At 30.9% G+C, this 1,978-nt stretch overlaps 1 protein-coding gene across 1 annotated transcript in view; it reads right to left on the bottom strand.

The window, feature by feature from the left end:
- LOC106475815 overlaps positions 1–1,137 on the bottom strand; it is a gene marked incomplete at its 3' end in the record, with an annotated part of 22,499 nt that extends 21,362 nt beyond the window's left edge. Inside the window, exon 1 of the mRNA XM_013936490.2 lies at positions 815–1,137. Coding sequence (XP_013791944.1) covers positions 815–817 — 3 coding nt within the window. The remainder of the gene's footprint in view (positions 1–814) is intronic.
- Between the last annotated feature and the right edge of the window lie 841 nt (positions 1,138–1,978).

The following is a 1,978-nucleotide window of genomic DNA, read 5'->3' as shown; positions in this document are numbered from 1 at the left end:
CTATATATATATATATATATATATATATATATTTGCTACAGCCCCCTTCACTTGTAGACCTAACTCTACAAACGCACTCAATAAATAAAATTCCACCACTAATGTTAACTACGCATAGCTTACTTATCTTTGAACCATAAACACGTAACGTACTGAATAAATGTATAGCAAAATAGACGCAATAACTCTCATTACTATCAAAGAGTGACTTTTCTGACACTGAACTTATTCAATCATTGATTACTCAATGAATACTTTACTCATTAACTTATCATTTCTCACTCCTTAGGTAACTTAGTAACTAATTAACTGGCACTGAACTGACTTAATCATTATATATATTAGTGGTTATTCATATTTGTATCATACTCATGTTTTTTCATATTACACGAATCTTCTCCATCTTTAACTTTCGTAAACTTTCTAGATCTTAACGTCATCGTAATGACGAGATCCCTCTTACAAACATCTAAATTAAAACATTGGAAACACAGCTTACAACATTAAAATATTAAATCTAATCTTATCATGTACACAATAACAAGCCTTGTTTATTGTCATATAAACACGAAATCGTTAATACAAGGAACAATTTAGGCTACTTGCGTTTTTTCAGATTCTCCACAACTTTCAAAAAACCTTAATATTCAAATTAACAACAATAAAATATAACTAATTATTAACGAGCATTGCAAAACAAATCATATGAAAGAAAGAAATGACAAATTATTAGTTTCAAGCTAATAATTAAAATTCTACGTATCCTTGTAAAGAATCCAAACACTGCTATATCACTTCGAATAAGTTTTCTTACCATTTCCAAACAGTTCCTTGCTTCTACACAATCCAGAATAATTAAATATACACGAGAAAAATATAATATATTATATCAAGAACTTTTAAGACTTAGAAACAGGTAAGCCTAAAAATATAACTGATACTTATATTCTCACATGCCCTATCTGAAACACTCGTTTGACAATCCTAAAAGTAAAACTTGCATGTCCACACTCTTTATGTTACGAACTTATGATTCACCGTTTCCCATGACGTAATGGCACACCTAAAAAGTTATCGACACTAAATGTCACAGCCTACTTTATACTTGTCAGATTCCATCCTACTCAAGGCCTATTAACTCGTTACTCACGAAGAAATAAGCATACTGTAGTGCCATCTCCGGGTGAATATTTCAAATATAGATTTCACCAAAAACCTTATCTATTTATTTGTTTCGTCCTTATTTCAGTTGACTTCTTGGTCCTCGAAAATGAGATAATTTCGGAAAAGTGTTAAAGACGTTTTCTTTTGATTAATAATAATGTATGTACCTTTCGTTTCAAATTTTCAAGTGAATTCAAAGTTTTACCTACTGGGTGTTAAAAATGTGCATGTTGTGTAAGTTCTTGTACTCAATCAAATGTCAAAATATTGCAAAGCATTAAAATTATGAACAATTAAAATATGTATGTTCTCTTATATTTTCCACAAAAAAAATCAAAAATTGGATACTGTATACATATTAGCTTCAATATTTGGACATGAACTACGATACTTTTCATCGTATTATTAAATGAAAAATGACTGATAAACAATAGCCTCTAAGTCCCTATTTACTTTATGAATACTGGTCAGTTTGATGTCATCTGGATAGTAGTACAAGTGAACTGGAAGATGTTTATGGTTGACCACCCGTAACAGAATATACTGTTGCGTCATCGAGTCACATGACTACTGTGACGCAACGTTTCTAGAACTATCATGTACTTTGGCGAATGTTCTAGTTCTTACTAGATATAGGGTAGGCTGGTATATAAAAGAGGGGAATGTAATGTCTGGGTAGATAGTGTGTAATTGATCTGCAGTCAGAAGTATTATTGACGTTCGTTGATATAGCGTTTGTTTTAGCGCTATTGTTGAAGTTGACTGTTTCGGTAAAGTTATATTCGGAAATAATAAACCAGTTTTATTAAGAAAG

The sequence above is a fragment of the Limulus polyphemus genome, unplaced genomic scaffold (genome assembly GCF_000517525.1).
Source record: "Limulus polyphemus unplaced genomic scaffold, Limulus_polyphemus-2.1.2 Scaffold9217, whole genome shotgun sequence".
NCBI lineage: Eukaryota > Metazoa > Arthropoda > Merostomata > Xiphosura > Limulidae > Limulus > Limulus polyphemus.
Note: the sequence above shows the minus strand (reverse complement) of the source record. Positions and strands in the feature narration are given on the sequence as shown.